General features: G+C 45.1%; 1 protein-coding gene across 2 annotated transcripts in view; it reads right to left on the minus strand.

Moving 5' to 3' along the window:
- Nucleotides 1–2,475: 2,475 nt before the first annotated feature.
- Nucleotides 2,476–20,354, minus strand: part of slc11a2 (solute carrier family 11 member 2) — a 67,067-nt gene continuing 49,188 nt past the window's right edge. For both annotated transcript variants that reach the window (XM_038786355.1, XM_038786354.1), the window contains exons 11-16: nt 17,823–17,909; nt 17,037–17,156; nt 15,132–15,281; nt 11,075–11,148; nt 6,272–6,425; nt 2,476–3,528 (exon numbers count right to left, since the gene is read on the minus strand). In XM_038786355.1, the coding sequence (XP_038642283.1) occupies nt 3,421–3,528; nt 6,272–6,425; nt 11,075–11,148; nt 15,132–15,281; nt 17,037–17,156; nt 17,823–17,909 (693 nt within the window). In that variant the 3' untranslated portion in view covers nt 2,476–3,420. The remainder of the gene's footprint in view (nt 3,529–6,271; nt 6,426–11,074; nt 11,149–15,131; nt 15,282–17,036; nt 17,157–17,822; nt 17,910–20,354) is intronic.

The following is a 20,354-nucleotide window of genomic DNA, read 5'->3' on the forward strand; positions in this document are numbered from 1 at the left end:
GGTGGCGGGACACAGTTATATGATGACCTTACTTGGTGGGACAGGGATGTGTTTGTGTGCGATTCCGGCTGCTGCAAGCAGTTGAGGTAGGAAGAGATCGGAAATCTTGGGAATAATAGTTGTAACTTCATGAGACACATCACCCATGGCCTGGTAGCTGTTGTAAAATTTCTCACAATATTTCCCTTTCTTTTTTTGATGGGTGGCAAAGCAGTCGCAGGAATAACACTTTATCTCACCACGCCAATCCAGATTTGAAAGCGTTTTTAGAATACCCAATTCTTTTTTTCCCCCAATTAAGGGGTAATTTAGCATGGCCAATCCACCTACCCTGCACATCTCTGGGTTGTGGGGGTGAAACCTCCACAAACACGGGGAGAATGTGCAAACTCCACACAGGCAGTGACCCGGGCCCGGTCAGGATCAAACCTGGGACCTCGGTGCCGTGAGGCAGCAGGGCTAACCACTGTGCCACCGTGCTGCCCCCCCAATCCTGATTTATACAGGCCAGTGTGTCCAGTACAAGGGGGTAAAGTGAGAGAGGAATAGGACTGTTAAGGGCTCTGGGGACAGAGAATGAGACCCAGGGTATATGGCATTAAAACATGGCTACTGGAACATTCTGCAATTGTTTTCTACTGGTTTGCTGCAAAATACTGGTGAATACGGATTTGGGAGACTGGATTATTGAGGCAACATTGAGTCCCAAACACATTCGGAGCTGCTCAGTGTGAGGAGCGGCTTCATAAACACAATAACAGAGAGACGCGAGCAAATTGATTTATTAAAAAAAAACGGTTCTATTACAGAATTCTCAAGTGATCAGATCAACAGGACTTAATGATTGGAAGCAGTTCAAACAACACATCACAACCTGACTCATATCCTGTACAATCACGCGACTTTGTCCCTCCTCTGTGCTCAGCACAATTTGGAATCATTCAAGCAATTCTTGTCTGACAAAACACGGCTGCTCCCCCCCTGTGTCCCACCAAAACACGGCTGCTCCCCCCCTGTGTCCCACCAAAACACGGCTGCTCCCCCCCTGTGTCCCACCAAAACACGGCTGCTCCCCCCCTGTGTCCCACCAAAACACGGCTGCTCCCCCCCTGTGTCCCACCAAAGTTCCTGGTCATTGTTTCTCTGCCCTACTCCGACTGCAATCCTGACAGTCATCCCATTCAGAGGAGCCCACATGTATCTATCTGTGAAACATCTCTCAATGGGAGCGGATGCCAAGTGTTCCCACCACTCCCCATATCTTTTATCTTCAGAGCAGAGGAACAAAGGGAAATGAAAATAAGGAGAACCCTTTTGCCAGGATGAGGAATTGCTGACAAGCTGGAGGTTAAATGTGAAATGTTATGAGTACTTGTCCCCTCACACCCTTTTCCCACAGGGTAGGCAGAGTCCCTGACGGTTTGATTCAACATTCAAACCCAGCTACGGAGTTCAAATTAAAAAAGTCACAAGCTGATGCTCAGACTCAACCATCGGTGGAATGTCTGACTCAGCACTTCACTCCCTCACTTGCAATGCAGCACCTCACCTCAGAGATAGACAATCCTCCAGCAGCTTTAAAATACTCAACACTTGAGTGAAGACTTTAAAACAAACTTCCAAAGAGGTATTCCTGCTGTCAGGACTGTAACGGATAATTCAGACATTCCAATGAAATGTTACAAGGATCAGAGAGGTACAGCAATTGGAATAGATCCCAAAATCACCAACAACCTACCAAACTCTGCGCTACACCGTACACCTGCATTTTGCTGACTGAGGCAGTGAGCAAGGTTTGCTTGCATCAATCAGCAGCTCCCTCAGCACCAACGTGCAGTTACAGAGATCGAGTGTTAGCAAGCACACACTTGCAAAGAATGTTACACTCTCAGGACTTACCAACGCTGTCAACAGAGGCACTCATTTCTTGCTAATTTAGTAATTATTAAAGTCAGGTGTCATCTTAGACAGGTCATTTAACCGTGATGGGCATCACATCCAAAACTCACACATCAGGCACTTGCCAAGCAATGAGCATCGTGACCAGGAGCAGGAATCTGCAATCATTTCGCCGCCTTACCAAAGAAGCCTGGACTGCAACCTCGGTTAAGAGCAGCTAATTCATCGGAGACCAGCGATTATCCTGGGTCCTTCCTGGTCTGTGTGATTCAGCACCACAACTAGCTGGCACATTGAGAGCTCTGGAAGGCTGGTTATTATTTATCTTTTTTTAAATTCAGTTTTAGAAAATATAAAGTGTATTTTTCTTTAATTCCAATTCAAATTTTCCCCAAATCAGCCTGGTTTAGCACAGTTTGGCACTCTAATCTGCTAACATTGCTGGAAATGTAGCTTCGAACCTTGCAGGCACCATAGCTGCTTGGTCAGTCCAGAAACAATTTGCAGAATCCCAGTTTTGGAGCCCGTAGAGTTAAGTAAAGCTGTAAACCAGCGGGAATGCTTCACAATTCACACTTTTAAACCAAAATACTGTGGCTGCTGGAGACAGGAAATAAAATCAGAAAATGCTGGGAAAACACAGGGGGTGTGTGGAGAGGGGAACAGTTCATGTTTCAAGTCCAATATGACTTCTTCAGGGAGTGAGTTCCGAACGAGTCACATTGATCCCGAAACATCAACTCCGTTCCTTGCTTCGCAGGCGCCACCGAGTTTTTCCAGCACTTTGTTTTTGTCTCTCAGTTAAACTTCCATTGTCATTCCCCAGCCCGTGTCAACATGTTTCAAATTGTGGCAATCCTGAATTCAAATACTTCAAGGCTAAAACACTGCCTGTATTGGTGAACCCGTGCCCACTCCCCACACTCACTCGCAGGAAGTTGAGAGGAAGGCTGAAGCTATGCAGCCTGAGAAAATATTATGTACATGGAGGGGAGGAGCACTGTTGTGTCAGTTAACGGTCTGAAGACAGACCAGAGCGTTGGGCAAATGCCCAGCTACAGTGATTCACGCATTGATTCTCGGTTATAAAATTGCTTTCATTTAAAAACATTACAAATCGTTCACAGCAGAACTTGTACATTTTCATCACGAGGCAGGATGCCTTTATAAAATACATGTTTGGGATTAACAATATATCTTGAGAACATCAGATTCTTGCGATCAGTAGGGAGAGGGGCAGAAAGGAATAACATCCGCTGCTATATCTGCACAATTATCTGAGATCTATAAAGTATAGTGTTAATCCAGGGTTTTCTTTAAAGCTTCTAATTAATAATTATGATCCTAAAACCCAACGATGGTTGTTTCTTTCACAGGAACTACTTTATGAATTCCCTCTGGAGAAAGCATGACTTAGAATAGCTTTCGTGTAGTTTCCCATGGAACAGTGGTCAGAGTGCAACCCAATAAAGCTAGACCCCAACGTCTTGACACAGGGATGTATAAATGAGCTTTCTCTGGTTAACTGTCAGACTCGTCTCGCTCTTCTATAAGCACAGCATTGCTGTTGCTTACCGTACGTCCGCAGTTCAGATAGGGCACACCCAGTGACACTGCACAGTACCAGGCCTAGAGGGACAAGAAACAAAAGAAAAAAAAAGGTCATTTCATAAAGAAAATCACTCGGCGATTCCTTCCACAGCCCCGAATTAAAGTAGTAGGCCGAGTTACTTGCTGGGTTCTTTCCTTGCTGCATTCTGCATGGTAATCACCCATTCAGGAGAGTAAATTCCACAACCACACGATGGTTTTCTCAGTGTGTGGGATGTACCAGAATCGTAAAAGTGTTTGAAAGAACAGGCTTACAACCCAATTGTCCCTCGCAGAGAGTAAACCAGCTCAGAATGTGCTGATATTTTGAAGGGACACACTCTAAATAAGCTTTCTGTGCATTTTTCTTAACTTTCAGATTTGCCTCATCTATGAACACAGCCCTGCTGCTGCTCACTACTGCATCTGCAGTTCAGAAAGAAACTGAATCTAACCCAGTTTGTATGGGTGTTCTTGGATGCTGTGCTGGCTGTATAGAACCACCTCACCCCGATTTCAATCTGGGAGTTGTGCCTCTTTCTTGGCTAGGTGTTCTGGCTGCCCCCACACAGTCCTCGATCAGTGGGCCAACACAGCGAGTGCTGGCAGATAAAGGCATCAAAGCAGACAGGCACTTTTAACAAATGTCACCGGATAGCTATTAGCAGCAGGAATACCCTGCCCAGGGATCCTGGCCCAATCTGCTACCTCCTACAGCACCATTCTGGGCACACAACACAGCACAGACTGGGACTCATGGAATGATGCATCACAAGAGACCATTCAGCCCATCGTTTCTGTGCCAGCTCTTTGAAATAACTATCCAATTAGTTCCACTCCCCTGCTCCTTCCCCAGAGCCTGTGAACGTTTCCCTTTCCAATTCTTTCTCCACTTGTTGTTTTACCGTTACGTTTGAATCTGCTTCACCAGCCTATCAGACAGTGCATTTTACATCACAATTCAACATGTAAAAGAAATGGTTTGCTCAGATTCCTTTGTCAATCATCTTAAATCTATACCTTCTGGTTACTGATCCTTCTGCAACTTGAAATAAAATGAAATGAAATCAAATGAAATGAAAATCACATCGTCACGAGTAGGCTTCAAATGAAGTTACTGTGAAAAGCCCCTAGTCGCCATATTCCGGCGCCTGTTCGGGGAGGCTGGTACGGGAATTGAACCATGCTGCTGGCCTGCCTTGGTCTGCTTTCAAAGCCAGCTCTTTAACCCTGTGCTAAACCTCAACTTGAAACCATTTCTCATTTCATCTATCAAAACCATTCATGATTTTGTACACCTCAAGCAAATAGTTTCCTGGGATGTGTCACTCTTCATGAACCATAGAGTCCATCTGGTGCAGGGAGCTCCAGGAATTTGACCCAGTGAACAAAAGATGATAATCAGGGGGGTGAGTGACTTGGAGGGGAACCTCCAGGTGGTGGGGTTCCCAGGTATCTGCTGCTCTTGTCCGTCAAGGTGGTAGAGGTTGCAAGTTTGGAAGGTGCTGCCTAAGGAGCCTTGGTGAGTTGCTGCAGTGCATCTTGTAGATGGTACACACGGCTGTCACTGTGCGTCGGTGGTGGAGGGAGTGAATGTTTGTGGATTGGGTGCCAATCAAGTGGGGCTGCTTTGTCCTGGATGGTGTCGAGCTTCTTGAGTGTTGTTGGAGCTGCGCTCATCCAGGCAAGTGGAGAGTATTCCATCACACTCCTGGCTTGTGCCTTGTAGATGGTGGACAGGATTTGGGGGGTCAGGAGGTGAGTTACTCTCCGCAGGATTCCCAGCCTCTGACCTGTTCTTGTAACTACAGTATTTATATGGCTGGGTCCAGTTCAGTTTGTGGTCAATGGTAAACCCCAGGATGTTGATAGTGGGGATTCAGTGATGTTGTTGAATGTCATGGGCCAATGGTTAGATTCTCTCTCCTTGGAGATGAAAATTGCCTGACTCTTGTGTGGTCGAATGTTACTTGTCTTTCATAAACAAATGCCCGAAGAGGAATAACCCTAGATTTTCTACTCTTTCCACATAACTGGTCCTGCATACCTGATACCATTCTAGTGAATCTCTTCCACACCCTCTCCAAGGATTGTGGTGCCAGTATTGGACAGCTAGGCATGACCAGTGTGTTAGAAATGTTTAGCGTAACTTCTCTGGTTTGAATTCTATTCCTTTATTCGTAAAGCCAAAGGTTACATCTGCTTTTCTTCTTAAAAAAAAGTTCTCACAGCTTCTTCCACTTTCAAAGCTTTTAAAAAAAAAAAGTAGTAAATTTAGAGTACCAAATTCATTTTTCTGCCAACGCACCTAGCCTGCCCATCTTTGGGTTGTGGGGGCGAAACCCACGCAGACACGGGGAGAATGTGCAAACTCCACACGGACAGTGACCCAGAGCCGGGATCGAACCCGGGACCTTGGCACCGAGGCAACAATGCTAACCACTGCGCCACAGTGCTGCCCTTTCCACCTTCAAAGCTTACACATAATCCCCCATGTCTCTCTGTACCCGCACCCTCGTTAAGTTATACGAGTGAATCCATATCGACTCTCCTCATTCCATTTCCCCGGTACCTGCCCATTTCACCATTCTGTCAATGTCCACCTGAAGTTTGTTACCATCTTCCTCGCTATTTACTACATTTCGGAGTTTTAGCATCATCGGTCAACTGAAATTATTCCCCGTGCACCAAAATGAAGCTGGATTTTCAGCACTACACAGGGCAGTGCACGGACCTACTGACTTACAACTAGATTAACAGAAGAATCTGTGCCAGGACTTACCAGGTAAGCGACAAAACTCAAGTATGAAAGTGAAATGATGGCGGCAACCACGTAAAGTGCCACATGCCCCAGACTCGAAACATAAACTATCACAAAGTACATATTAATGGCACAGACGATAAAAACAATGATTCCGCCAGCAATCTTCCAGGCCCTGAGGAAAAAGACACAGATGTTAATTGTGCTCAAGGCCTCATCACTTTAACAGCAGAGTCTCAGGCAAACTAGGGCCAATTTCATATAGAAATACAGAGAAATTACAACAATGAAGCAGACCAATCAGCCCGTATCCTAACCCCATACTCCCAGAATGACCCTTTCCACACCTTTGCTTCAACTACCCAGCTACCTGATTCCTAAATGGTTCTGTTTCAATCACTGACTCCAGTAACGCATTCCACTCTTCGTATACCTCTGGGTAAATGTACTGGGTTTGACATCTCTTACAGTTAAACTCAATATCTATGCCCCCTTGTTCTTGACCTTTTCCAGCCCAGGTTGACCTACAGATCAGTCATGATCTCACTGAATGACATGAGGGGCTGAATGGCTTACTCCTATCCCCAGCCTGAACCCCAAATCTCTCTGCTTTTCCCCAAAGTGCAATTACTCGTATTTTTATGCCGAAATGTATTCCACTTTCTTATTTCTGTTCTCACAACTTCCTCTGGTCCTCAGATTGAGTTACTATGCCTATTTTAGTATCATCTGCAAATTTTGACCCACTCCCTACAGTCTAACATCAAAATCATCAGTGCATAGTAAATAATCGTGATCCCAGAACAGAGCCTTGTGAGACACCACAACCCATTTCCAATCACTGAGAAAAATCACCCTCACCTCCCTCCTAACCAGTTTCAGCCAAATAAAAAAATAAAATTCCCTCTCTAAACCTTACTGACTCCCTCTCTCAGGTCCCACCCATAAACCACATCTTTCCCCTTCTCCCTCTGTTCTGCATTGTGTCTCGGGACATTAAAGGAACCGTTTAAATTCAAGTTGCACAAGTATAAACTCATAGGATAATATAGCACAGGAGGCCAATTGGCCCATTGTGTCTGTTATCCAATACGTCCCACTTCTTGTTCTTTTCCCTTAGCCCACGCATTCTTTTTCCCTTTAAGTACTTACCCGACTTTCTTCAGAAAGTTACTACTGAATCCAGTATCAGGTAGTGCAAACCAGGTCGCGGTCCACCCAGGTCACAGTCATCCAGGCCGCAGCACCCCCCCCCCCCCCCCCCCCCCAGATCGCAGCAGGCTAGAATGTATTGTTCAGGACACGATAATAGGGTACTGAGAAAATCGTAATGTGATTAAATGGAGTCAACGCAGATTTGTGTATCGTGTCTGCTGAACCACTTCAAGTTGTTTTGAGGATGTAACTAGCAAGGTGGATATGAGGGGAACCAGTGGATGTAATGTATTTAGATTTTCAAAAAGCATTTGGTAAGGTGCGACGTAAGAGGCTATTGCACAATATTATGCACAATACAATGGGTGGCACGCTAGCCAGCACAGTGGTTATTAGCACTGTTGCTTCAAAGCATCAGAGTCCCAGGTTCGATTCCGGCTTGGGTCGCTGTCTGTGCGGAGTCTGCACGTTCTCCCCGTGTCTGCGTGGGTTTCCTCCGGGTGCTCCGGTTTCCTCCCACAAGTCCCGAAAGACATGCTTGTTGGGTGAATTGGACGTTCTGAATTCTCCCTCTGTGACCCGAACAGGCTCCGGAATGTGGCGACTAGGGGCTTTTCACAGTAACTTCATTGCAGTGTTAATGTAAGCCTACTTGTGACAATAATAAAGATTGCTATCATATATTAGGACTCATGGGACTTGGGGTATGATGTTAGCACGGATTAAGGATTGATTAATGGCTGGAGACAGAGAGCATGAATGAAGAGGACATTGAGTTTGGCAGGCTGTAACTAGTGGGGTACCGCAAGGATCAGTACTGGGGCCTCAGCTAGTTACAATGTGTATTCATGACATCAATTGGGGGACTTAGCTTAAAGTATCCAACTTCACTGATTATACAAAGTTAGGTAGGAAAGTAAGTGGTGGGGAGGGCACAAACAGCTGAAGAATATAGACAGGTTGGATGAGTAGGAAAGAATATGGTAAATGGAGCAGAATGTGGCAAAGTGTGAAGTGATCCACTTTGGTAGGAATTTTCTTTTTTAAAAAAGAGAAATTTGTTTTGAATGGCAATGGACCATGAAATATTTGCATTCAGAGGGATCTGAATATCCTTTTACATGAATCACAGAACATACCTTTGCAATACCCTCTGTCTCCAAAAGATGATCTAATTTTTGATCCCTATTTGTCCCATCCTTCCCTTTTAATGCTCTTTTATTATTTATCTCCTCACGGAATGCCTACCAAGTTTTGATTTCGATTCACCCGGCCTGGATCATTTTTTCTTAAGTGTCCGTCCTGTTCAGTATTTTGCTCGTGTTCCTTGTTCATTTTTGTAACTATTCTAAACCTGATGATATTGTGATCGCTGTTTCCCAAATGCTGCCCCTCTGAAACATACTTCAGCCCATTCCCAAAAATACCTTTTTTTTTTCTTCGTGTCTTTCCTGACTATCCTCAGGAGTATTAAGTTGTCAATCCTCCCATTTGGAGCTGGCACTCTGTTGCTGCCACAATGTCAGTGTCACGTGGTGACGTGTCAGCTTATCAACATTTATCACGCTCCGTGCATGTATGTACAATTTAGACTGCCTGCATTTGCCTTCGTATGATCTCTCTTGTTTTGGAACAATTATTTACTCAAGTTCGACTTGGCTCTCCCAGTCCTTTCTGGACCTTGCTTCACCTCTAATGTTTCATTCTGGTGTACATCACTCCTGCCAAATTAGTTTCAAACCCTCAACAGCATCAAGTTTTGCCAAGCATGACAATCCTTTCTGAAATCTGTGCTGGCTGCTGTTTCTAATTATTTCCATCCAGATATTTAGTAATTTCATCTTTCCAGATTACAAAGATGCTAAACTAGCCGTCCTGTAATTACTCAGCTTTGTTCTGTCTCCCTTTTTGAGAGTGGAGATTACATTGGTGATTGCCCAGTCCTCAGACACACCCACTCTCCATATACTCAAATAGAATTTCAAAAGTCTTTACTATTTCCAATACCCATCAGGTCCCAGTATTATCCCCCTTGATCTTAAACAATTCAAATACTTGCCTTTCAGCAATTTAATACCTCACCTTATATTACATCAATTCAAGATTTCCCTCTTCCCCTTGATTTTCTACACTAACATTTTCCAATTTGTTTTGAATTTAGATCTTGTGTTACATTCTACGTTCATTATTCACCAAGCGCTCACGCACATTCAAATTCTTTATTAAATCTATTTCATCACGTCTCTCTCCTTGTCAGAACCCCGCACAGTTTGCAACAAACCCGCACAGTTTGCAGGAACCCTGCACAGTTTGTTCTGTTTATTCCCTCCCGTGTCAGAGGGTAATTAAAATCTCCCCCCTGGTCCTTTTGCCAATAATTTTAAATCGATGACCTCCTAGTCACTCAACAGAGGGGACAAGTTAATCTATTGAAACCTCGAATTAGGTCACTTCTTAAATGCAGAAGGAGGCCATTCGGCCCATCGTGTCGACACCAGTTCTCCAAATGAGCAACGCACCGAGTGCTATTCCCCTGCCTTCTCCCGGTAACCCTGCACAATCTTCCTTTTCAAATAATGATCCAATTCTCTTTTGAAAACTTCCGTTTGAATCTGCCTCCACCACATTCTCTAGGCAGAGCATGTCCCACCCCAACCACTCGCTCTGTGAAAATGTTTCTCATGTCTCCCTTGTTCTTCTTGACAATTATCTTAAATCTATTCTTGATTCTCGTTGTCAATCCTTCCCCCAATGGGAACAGTTTCTCCCTCTTGATTCTGCCCAGGCCCCCTCATGATTTTGAACATCTCGATCAAATCTCCTCTCGGCCTTCTCCAAGGAGAATAGTCCGAACTGCTTCAGTCTATCTCGGTAACTGAAGTTTCTCATCCCCGGAACATTCTCCTGAATCTTTTCTTCACTCTCTCCAAAGCCTTCACATCCTTCCTAAAGTGTGGGGCTCGGAACTGGACACAACACTCCAGTTGAGGCCAAAACAGTGTTCGATACAAGTTTAGCATGACCTCCTTGCTCTTGTACTCTCTGCCCCATTACTAAATCCCAGGATACTGTACGCTTTATTAACTGCATTCTCAACCTGTCCTGTCACCATCAATGACGTACGCATATATACACCCAGGTCCCTCATCTGCACCCCTTCATTCTATATTGTTTCTCTGCATTCCTCCTACCAAAATGAATCACTTCATATTTCTCTGCATTGAATTTAGTATCATCTGTAACCTTTATCATGCTATTCCCTATACTGGAGCCTAGGCTGTTGATATATTCATTTTCTAATTCGTTCTTGGGATGTGGCCGTCACTGGCTAAGTTAGCATGTATTGCCCATCCCTAATTGCCCCTTGAGACGGTTGTGGTGAGCCAGAGGAGAAGGGTTTTACCTGGGAGTGAGTTAAGCCTAGGGTCTAATCAAGGGGTACGGAGGGTTTGTACATAGAATAACAGATACCCAGAACGATTTATATGCTGGGATCAATAGAAGGGTTTGGGTGTTTACATATAGAATACCAGACACCCAGGAGTGGGTTACAGCTGGAATCTATTCTAAGATTTTATATGCAGAGTAATAGATACGTCAACTGTGCAATTATCTTTTTGAATTCCAAGGCAGAGATGAAAGAAAATAATGAGTATTTAGGTTACTTACAGACCATTGGCGAAGTCGTGCATGACTGAGCTCATACTTGTAAACGTCAATATCGGGATCAATGCAAATGGCAGCTGCGGAGTTGAAAGGTCATCTGTTAGAGCTGGCTCTGGAGGGCAGTGCCACCGTGAATAAACCAGAATTATACAGATACAACCGTAACAAACACACAACCCCATGCTTTCCTTTTTTTAAAAACAAAATGTAAATAATTTTCAAATATTTCAAAAGAAATTGGAGAAAGAATAATAATTTTCCATATGCATAATGTAAAGCATCACATTATGAGACACCTTTCTTCTAGGACATCTCAATAATCTTTTGGTCCAAGCACTTTTCATGCAACAATCAGATAATTGATGACTTGCATCAACCCACTGAATCGCGGAGATTTTTGTTATCATTTGTTGCATGCCAGCAATCCTCAAATCTTTTTTATTTTGCAGTTTTAGTTGAGTGAACATTATCCCACAAGGAACGATTGGTTATGTAACATTCAAAGGCCCCTTGTATGGAATCTCCCCTCAAACATTTGACAAATATCCCATATCCACTGCTCCCATAACATCCAGTGTTTCCGCAGCTGAATTACTTCAACAACTCTTTTTCTTTTCTTTTTGACCCTCCAAAAATATCAAAGCCATGCCACCTGGAATATGAAGATCATAAGCAGCATCACTAAATATATGACGGATTTCGTGTAATTTGGGGCACTCAAGGATGGAAGCATAAGTACGCATTTCACTATATTTAATTGTATTAATTTGCTTTTAAAACACCCTCAATATTAGGGACATCAAAACTAGCATCTGGTCTTGTCGAAATGCATAACCAATTCAACTGACCAATCAAGCTTCACAACTGCTCAGTTTTATCTTTAGCTGTAACATTATCTTTCTGTGATGACCGAGTGCATTCAAACCCCTGAGAAACTTGCTTCACTTCAGTTTTATGAGTCTCACATTTAAGGTACAAATCTAACAGTGTGACAAAGCTGGCTCACCCTGATCTGCTACTTCAGAATAAGTTTAATGTCTTTTGTTTTGTCTCTCTGGTTAGTTTATTCTCTAGTTTATTGGCAACCACCACATCTTCTTGCACTTTGACGTATTTCGGACTGTAATAAGCACAGGATATCCTTTACCTCCTCACTGTCACAGGCCACAAACACTCCTTCCAAGTGAAACAAGAGAATTCCTGCTTTGAATTTATATCATTTACCTTTTGCTCATAATGGGGTTTTCTCTACATTGGGGGAGACCAATCACAGTCTGGGTGACCACTTTGCAAAACACTTCCATTCAGTCCGTAAGCATGACGCTTAGCTTCCAGCTGTGTGTCAGTCGAATTCTCCAGCTTACTCCCAGACTGACCGGTGTGTCTTGACCTGCTGCACTGCTCTAATAAAGCTCAGTGGAAGTCGGAGGAACAGCACCTCGCGTTTCAATTAGGCTCTCAATGCGGAGCTCAACCATTTATGGTAATCTCTATCCCAATTCGGTTTCCGTTCCCTCTGCCGGTTCTGCTTTCATTCATTTATCCCAGCTAGTTTGCTTTTGGGCAGCAGCTGTTCATCATTTTGCCATTCACACCTCCTCGAAATTCATCTTTTGTTTCTTTGGCCCATTACCATAGAATCCTTACGCTGCAGAAGGAGGTCATTTTGTCCATCAAGTTTGCACCAACCCTCCAAAAGAGCACCTTACCCAGGCCCACTCCCCTGCCCCATCCCTGCAACCCCACCTAACCTGCACATCTTTGGACACTAAGGGACAATTTATCATGGCTAATCCACCTAACCTGCACATCTTCGGACTGCACATCTTCGGACACTAAGGTACAATTTAACATGGCCAATCCACCTAACCTGCCCATCTTTGGACACTAAGGGACAATTTAACGTGGCCAATCCACCTAACTGGCACATCTTTGGATACCAAGGGACAATTTATCATGACCAATCCATCTGCACATCTTTGGACACTGAGGGACAATTTATCATGGCCAATCCACCTAACCTGCACATCTTTGGACACTAAGGGACAATTAAACATGGCCAATCCACCTAACTGGCACATCTTTGGACACTAAGGGGCAATTTAACATGGCCAATCCACCTAACTGGCACATCTTTGGGTACCAAGGGACAATTTATCATGACCAATCCATCTGCACATCTTTGGACTCTAAGGGACAATTTATCATGGTCAATCCACCTAACCTGCACATCTTTGGACACTGAGGGACAATTTATCATGGCCAATCCACCTAACCTGCACATCTTTGGACACTAAGGGACAATTTAACATGGCCAATCCACCTAACTGGCACATCTTTGGATACCAAGGGACAATTTATCATGGCCAATCCCCCTAACCTGTACATCTTTGGACACTAAGGGACAATTTATCATGGCCAATCCACCTAACCTGCACATCTTTGGACATTACTACTCCCTTTGGCCGTGCACCATGAACCCTTTTACCATTTAATATCTCCCATGTCTCAGCCTATTATAGGCCTTCCCTTTGTTATTTTTCCACCCTCTCCCCTTTCATTTGTTTAAAATCTATTATGCTTCTAACTTTTCCAAGTTCTGATGAACAGTCATCAACCTGGAACATTAACTCGGTTTCTGTCTCCACAGATGTTGCCCGACCAGCTGAGCATTTTTGGCTTTTAGTGAAGTAATTATTTTATATTGGTGTTGTATTTGTCAATGAACCCCAGAAAATATCTTGTTGCCAACAGTTGAAAAAATGACAGAAAAGAATTGTGTGGAATAGAACTGGCAGTTTTCCCTCCAGGACTGGGGTAGAGTTTTCTGAGCCTCGTGTTCTGGGACTGAACTAGCACAGAATGACATCAAACAAAAATGACCCCAGCCTTCTTATTTTTCAGGAGAAAGGACCTGCACTGTAATATCAATATTAAAGAAAACAAATGCTAAAGCCAAACACCTCAAAGAAGTTGCTCCCTTGCCACGATTCCATCCTCCTCTTCAGCCAGGGATCACTCACAACTTCAGTCACTTTTGGGCCACCAACAGAGCTTTTAACTAGAATTGACCACCCTAACATCCAGCTCGTTGGCCTCCATCCTCCATAACTGCTCAAATCTCTCCTGCCTGTATTCTGTACCTGTACATGCCTGTACATCTCCACATCATGTATTCTGGTTGGTTACCAACTTTACTTGGCATTGAGGTGCATCCTTGCCACCTTGTTCCATAACACATTGAACGCCAGGGTCCTATCGCCATCAACAAACTACTCTTAGGGGCACAGTGGGTTAACACTGCGGCCTCACGGTGCTGAGGTCCCAGGTTCAATCCAGGGGGCTGGTTTAGCTCACTGGGCTAAAGAGCTGGCTTTCAAGGCAGGCCAGCAGCACGGTTCGATTCCCGTACCAGCCTCCCCGAACAGGCGCCGGAATGTGGCGACTGGGGGCTTTTCACAGTAACTTCACTGAAGCCTACTCGTGACAATAAGCGATTTTCATTTCATTTTCATTTCAATCCCGGCCCCGGGTTGGTGTTTGGAGTTTGCACATTCTCCCTGTGTCTGCTTGGGTCTCACCCCCACAGCCCAAAGATGTGCAGGGTAGGTGGATTGGCCATGCTAAATTGCCCCTTAACTGGAAAAATGAATTGGGTACTCTAAATTTATTTTTTAAAAACTACTCTTCAACCTCATCCCACTCAAACACTGCGATCTATTTCAGTCTTATACCATCTCCGAAAAGTTTCCCTGTGCCTATTGTATCCCAACCCTTGCCTTTACCTTCCCTGCACATGGCCCCTCTCCCCACCTCCAATAGTTGGCAAAGTTATTTTTCCAAAAACATGCGTTTAATAATGGCCACCGCAGCACTGTCTCGGAAACACCCTCACCAAACTTCACTGGAACCATTGCATTAAAAACTCAGATCCCACTCCTTTATGAATATGTCAAGTCTCCCAATCTCTCTTTTCATGGCATGGGATTTTCCTCAAACGTGTCTTTTTATATTTCAAAGGACTGTACAAGATCTTGTTGCTCAAGGGGAATCCTCTCACCTGCATGCTTTGGAGAACATTGAGGAAGTCATTCATTCCCGTCAGGTGCTCCACATCTTGGAACAATGCAACCAGCAACGTTGGGGTGATGGCAATGGATCGCGTGAAGAGAACACGAGCAAAGCGGGACCACTTCAAGTTCAGGAAACCCTTGAAATAAAATATAAAATTACATAATTTCTGAGTAATTCACTGAAAGACTGACAATTCTGTACAAATCAAATCAAACACTCCCAGGACAGGTACAGCACGGGGTTAGATACAGAGTAAAGCTCCCTCTACACTGTCCCCATCAAACACTCCCAGGACAGGTACAGCACAGGGTTAGATACAGAGTAAAGCTCCCTCTACACTATCCCCATCAAACACTCCCAGGACAGGTACAGCACGGGGTTAGATACAGAGTAAAGCTCCCTCTACACTGTCCCCATCAAACACTCCCAGGACAGGTACAGCACAGGGTTAGATACAGAGTAAAGCTCCCTCTACACTGTCCCCATCAAACACTCCCAGGACAGGTACAGCACGGGGTTAGATACAGAGTAAAGCTCCCTCCACACTGTCCCCATCAAACACTCCCAGGACAGGTACAGCACGGGGTTAGATACAGAGTAAAGCTCCCTCTACACTGTCCCCATCAAACACTCCCAGGACAGGTACAGCATGGGGCTAAATACAGAGTAAAGTTCTCTGAACTTCACCTCAAAAATCCACATGAATCTGAACCGCAAAAGAAAATGCCTAAATTTAACATTCCCGCTACCCCAATCTGCAACATGGATTCTGAGAATTTGGTTTCCTTTACTCGTTTACCTGAGACAGCCCCAAACTCATTTCATGGAGAATACTTTCAGCCTGCATTCAAACTGGAATGTGAACGATGTATGGAACCCAGGTGAATGGAAAGGATAGCAGCCATAGTACGGGTAGCACAGTGGTTAGCACTGCTGCCTCACAGCTCCAGGGACGCGGGTTCAATTCCCGGCTGGGTCACTGTCTGTGTGGAGTCTGCACGTTCTCTCCATGTCTGCGTGGGTTTCCTCTGGGTGCTCCGGTTTCCTCCCACAGTCCAAAGCTGTGCAGGTTGGGTGGATTGGACATGCTAAATTGTCCATTCGTGCCCAAAGAATTTGGTTACTGGGTTACGGGAATAGGGTGAGGACTTGGGCCTAGGTAGGATGCTCTTTGCAAGGGTCGGTGCAGACTCGATGGGCTGAATGGCCTCCTTCTGCACTGTAGGGATTCAATGCCATGAGTACTAGCAAGAGTGAGAGACTGAAAGAAGCATGGAGTGTGTACAAAGATTAGACCGGCTGTCAGTTGTGACTGGTGCGATTTATAAAACATCTATTCTGATGGAAGTATTCTCCCTAGTTTTGGGTCTCAAGAGATGCCCCAAAGTGCTTTGCATCCAATTAATTACTTTGATGTGCACTGGCCATTGTTGTGTCTGCAAATGTCAGAAACAATCGTGGCAAAAGCATTGCCTTATTTCACCCCAATCAACATTGCAACCCCTCACCCCAGCAGCTGGTCAGTGAGCAATAATAAGGCCCATCAATGATGTGGAGATGCCAGCATTGGACTGGGGTGGGCACAGTAAGAAGTCTGACAACACCAGGTTAAAGTCCAACAGGTTTGTTTCGAATCACTAGCTTTCGGAGCACTGCTCCTTCCTCAGGTGAAGGAAGGAGCCTGAGGAAGGGGCAGTGCTCCGAAAGCTAGTGATTCGAAACAAACCTGTAGGACTTTCACCTGGTGTTGTCAGACTTCTTACAAGGCCCATCTAGTTCGCTGACTCACAGAATGTTCCTCAAGGCACAAACAGATCTGTACGGTGACAAGAAAACTCAAAGGCAACAGAAAAAAGACACCCGTACACTGAAATACTAGAGTAACGTTTACCTCCATGACAAACTGTCCAGAATATGTTCCGGTCATGGTTGAACTCTGACCTGCAGCCAGGATGCCAATGGCCCAGATGTAGAGAGCGGCAGCACCAAAGTAACAGCCCAGCACAACGCCCTGAGAGAAAGACAACAGAAGGATTATCGGACCAACTTGTTACTGGCTGCTGTATATAATCAGCAAGATGCCATTGACTGGATGGTGGGAACAGATCTCTGGATCTCAGAAGAACGTCACGTTACTTCCTTCAACGCACAGGAATCAGTGCAACTTCAGCAAAGAAGATTCAGAGAGAAATAGACAAGGAGAAGAGCAAGCGTTTGTTTGCCTGGGAGAGAGTGTGTCAGCATGAGTGAGCCTCAAAGCCTGAACAAAGGGCATTCACACGCAAGAGACCATATAAGATGGAAACACAGAGGGCAGATGTGATAGAGATGCAGAGCGAGTGAGTGCGCAACGGAGACTGAGAGTCTGAGAGCAAGTGACAGATGAAGACAATCAGATGAATTGAGCATAGATTCCCAATAATTGCACTGGGGCCCAGCCTTTAATAACAGGGTCCACATTCACTTCACTGTGTTCTATCGTACAGAACAGTTCTACCTTCACTCTGGTTACCTCAGTTAATCACATATACACTGCAATTAGAAACAGTTCATTTGTCTTTTACTGAAAGAGTGCATTTTGAAGTCTTTAAGCTGATTTTCTGTTTGAAAACAACACTGGAGCCATAACCATGTTAAATGTCACTTCTTATCTGGTTTAAACGCATCATCCACTTACCCCTTTGTAGATATTAACTTCCAAAGTCTGATTGTTCCGAGGGAAGAGGTCAGAATATGGACCGCTCTGGTTGAAACAAGCATCGTGCTTTAAGAAAAAGAAAAACATTTTGTCAAAGTGTGAAAACAATATCAATGGCCTGGCCATAACCTTGCTGATTGTATTCATCCTGCAGATCACAGCTCAATTCCACAAAAGGAAAGAAAATGGAGGATTACAGTTTCCTTCCATGTTTCAGTCTTAATCATATTTTTATTGTTTTGGCAGCTGCTCATTCGACCACTCATGTCTTTGCTCGACTTTCCTTTGCTTCTTTACACGGCCAATTCCCACTGCTTTGGCATTGCACCACCAACTTTTTTAATCTGCCCCTTCTTCCACCCTATCAGACCTCCCCCCACCCGCTCGGATAACCAAATCTTTAATCCCCTTGTTAATCCAGAAGCTCTCGAGCTCTGCCTTAAAACTATACAAACACTGCCTTTAGAGGAAGAGAGTTCCAGAGACTCACCGCCCGCATTTCCCCATCTCCGTTTTAAATGGGCGACCCCTTATTTTTAAACAGTGACCCCCGAGTTCTAGATTCTCCCACAAGAGGAAACAGCCTCTCCACACCCACCCTGTCAATACACCTCAGGGTGTTAAAGGTTTCAGTAATTTTGCGTCCTCCCCATAGCCATGCCATCTAGGGAATGCTCAAGAGGAGTTCAGCCAACCCCCACTTCAGAGGAATTGAGCGGAGTGCCGCCCAGAAGTAGTGAAAACTTGTGTGAAGTGTTCACGTTGGTCCAGGAGAAGTTAATCAACAAAAACCTTCAGCTGCAGGTAGTATGTGGCACAGGGAGTCCCCAAGGACCAGTGTGGGAGAGAAGATCTCCGTTCAATCTCAATACACTGAGTGGGCCACTATGCTGCTGAATCTGACACTGGCCCATCCAGATCAGAAAGGTCCCAGTTGTCATCACAAGCTTCTCCAGAGTCAGCGAATGCCAGCCAAGGTGACAGATGGGGCACTAACATTGAAATAAGGGCGGCACAGCGGCGTAGTGGTTAGCCCTGCTGCCTCACGGCGCCGAGGGCCTGGGTTCGATCCCGGCTCTGGGTCACTGTCCATGTGGAGTTTGCACATTCTCCCCGTGTCTGTGTGGGTTTCACCCCCACAACCCAGAGATGTGCAGGGTAGGTGGATTGGCCGTGCTAAATTGCCCCATAATTGGCAAAAAAAATGAATTGGGCACATTAAATTAAAAAAAAAAAACATGGACCCAAATATTCCTGGGCCCGAGACATTAACAACAATAGCAATTTTTAAATAACATAAATAAAACGCTTCAAGGGAGTGCTATAAAACAGAATTTGACACATATAGTGATATTAGGTAGGGTGATGAAAAGCTAGGTCAAAGTGGTCAAATTTTAAGGAGCATCTTAAAGGGGGAAAGTGAGATAGAGGGGATGTGAGGTTTAGGGAGGAAATTCCAGAGCGTGGGAGCCCAGGCATCTGAAGGCACGGCCGCCAATGGTGGAGCGATTAAAATCAGGAATGTTCAAGAGGCCAGAATTAATTAGAGGAGTGCAGAGATCTCGGAGGGTTGTAGGGCCGGAGGAGAGTCAGCGAGGACATGGGGGGATTTGAAAACAAGGATGAGAATATTAAAAACCAAGGCAGTGCTTGACCAGGAGGCAATGTAGGTCAGTGAGCACAGGGATGGGAGGGAAACAGAACCGAGTGCGAGTAAGGAAATGGGCAGCAGAGTCTGGGATGACCTAAAGTTCATGGAGGTTGGCCATAAGTGCACTGGATTCGTCGAGTCTGGAGGTAATAAAGGAATGGATGAGTGTTTCAGCAACAGATAGCTGAGACACGTGTGGAGCAAGACCATGTTCCAGATGTGGAAATAAGTCTCAGTGAAGGTGCAGATGTGGGTCGGAAGTTCATCTCGGGATCAAATATAACAGGGTCATGAACAGTCTGGGTCAGTTGAGACTGTTGCCATGGCGAGGGGTGGTGTCGGTAGTTAGGGAATGGAGTTTGGAGGAGGGACTGAAAACAATGGCTTCAGGCTTCCCAATATTTAATTGGAGGGAATTCCTGCTCATCCGGTACTGGGTGTGGGATAAGCAGTCTGATCATTGAGACAGTGGAGGAGTCGAGAGAGAGGTGGGGGTGAGGTAGAGCTGGCTGTCCTCAGTGTACATGTGAAAACTAACACTGTGCTTTCCGATGATGTCACTAAGGGACAGCACGTCGATGTGAAATAGGAGGGGGTCAGGGATAGATCCTGGGGGGGGGGGGGGGGGGGGGGGGACACGACCACGACGACACCAGAGGTAACGGTGCGGGAACAGGAAGAGAAGCCATTGCCGGTGATTCTCGGACTACGATTAGATAGATAAGAATGGAAGCAGGTGGGAGCTGTCACACCCAGCTGGACGACAGTGGAGAGGGTGTTGGATGGGGTGGCCAACCCGTGTCAAAGGCTGCGGGCAGGGAGAGAAGGACAAGGAGGAAAGTTTCCCTTTGTCCCAGTCA

Source organism: Scyliorhinus canicula, chromosome 28, assembly GCF_902713615.1.
Source record: "Scyliorhinus canicula chromosome 28, sScyCan1.1, whole genome shotgun sequence".
Lineage (NCBI taxonomy): Eukaryota > Metazoa > Chordata > Chondrichthyes > Carcharhiniformes > Scyliorhinidae > Scyliorhinus > Scyliorhinus canicula.